This window comes from Eurypyga helias, unplaced genomic scaffold, assembly GCF_000690775.1.
Source record: "Eurypyga helias isolate BGI_N326 unplaced genomic scaffold, ASM69077v1 scaffold23034, whole genome shotgun sequence".
Lineage (NCBI taxonomy): Eukaryota > Metazoa > Chordata > Aves > Eurypygiformes > Eurypygidae > Eurypyga > Eurypyga helias.
Window position 1 is genome coordinate 645 of NW_010247130.1, and position 936 is coordinate 1,580.

The following is a 936-nucleotide window of genomic DNA, read 5'->3' on the forward strand; positions in this document are numbered from 1 at the left end:
GCTCCTCCCCTACGTAAAGGTGAGCCGGGGCTCCCCCCGGCCGCCCCACACCCCCTCGCCCCCTGGGAGCGATGGTGGCAACCAGCTGTTTGCATTTGCCAGGGGGGGACGCTCTGGAGGGAGGTGGAAGCACTTCGAGAGAAAGGGACCTTCATGCCAGAGCAGCGGATCCTCCTCATCCTCCATGGGATCTGCCGTGGGCTGCAAGCCATCCACAGCAAGGGCTACGCGCACAGGTGGGGGGCTGGCAGCCCCGGCTGGGGAGGGAGCAGGGGGCTCAGCAGGCGTTCAGTGACGTCCATCCCTGCAGGGACCTCAAGCCCACTAACGTGCTGCTGGATGAGGATGACCGGCCTGTGCTGATGGACCTGGGCTCCATGAACCAAGCTCGCATGGAAGTCAGCAGCTCTCGGGAGGCCATGGCCGTGCAGGTGGGTGCCCCGGGACATCGCCCCGTCCCTGCCCTGTGCCCTTCCTCCCCACCTTCACCCTCCTCTCCGCAGGACTGGGCTGCCCAGCGCTGCACCATCTCCTACCGTGCCCCCGAGCTCTTCACGGTGCCGAGCCAGTGTGTCATAGATGAGCGTACAGACATCTGGGTAAGGATCCGGCCCCCTGGCCCCCAGCCCACCACGGCGGGGCTGCCCTGACCCCACCATACTCCAGTCCCTAGGCTGCGTGCTCTACTGCATGATGTTTGGGGAGGGCCCCTACGATGCCATCTTCCAGAAAGGTGACAGCGTGGCTCTGGCAGTGCAGAACCCCATCGTTATGCCCCCCACGACCAGGTGAGGGGCTGGGGAGGGTGCCCCTGCTCCCGGGCAGCCTCCTGCGCTGTGCACCGCACTGATACCCCCTCCCCTCGCCGCCTTTCTTCCAGGTACTCGGTGGCCTTGCAGCGCCTGCTCTCCTCCATGATGACGGTGAACCCCCAGG

General features: G+C 66.2%; 1 protein-coding gene across 1 annotated transcript in view; it reads left to right on the forward strand.

Moving 5' to 3' along the window:
- STK16 (serine/threonine kinase 16) overlaps positions 1–932 on the forward strand; it is a gene marked incomplete at both ends in the record, with an annotated part of 1,573 nt that extends 641 nt beyond the window's left edge. Inside the window, 5 exons of the mRNA XM_010150647.1 lie at positions 103–236; positions 311–431; positions 504–599; positions 667–788; positions 881–932. Of these exons, the coding sequence (XP_010148949.1) occupies positions 103–236; positions 311–431; positions 504–599; positions 667–788; positions 881–932 (525 nt within the window). The remainder of the gene's footprint in view (positions 1–102; positions 237–310; positions 432–503; positions 600–666; positions 789–880) is intronic.
- Between the last annotated feature and the right edge of the window lie 4 nt (positions 933–936).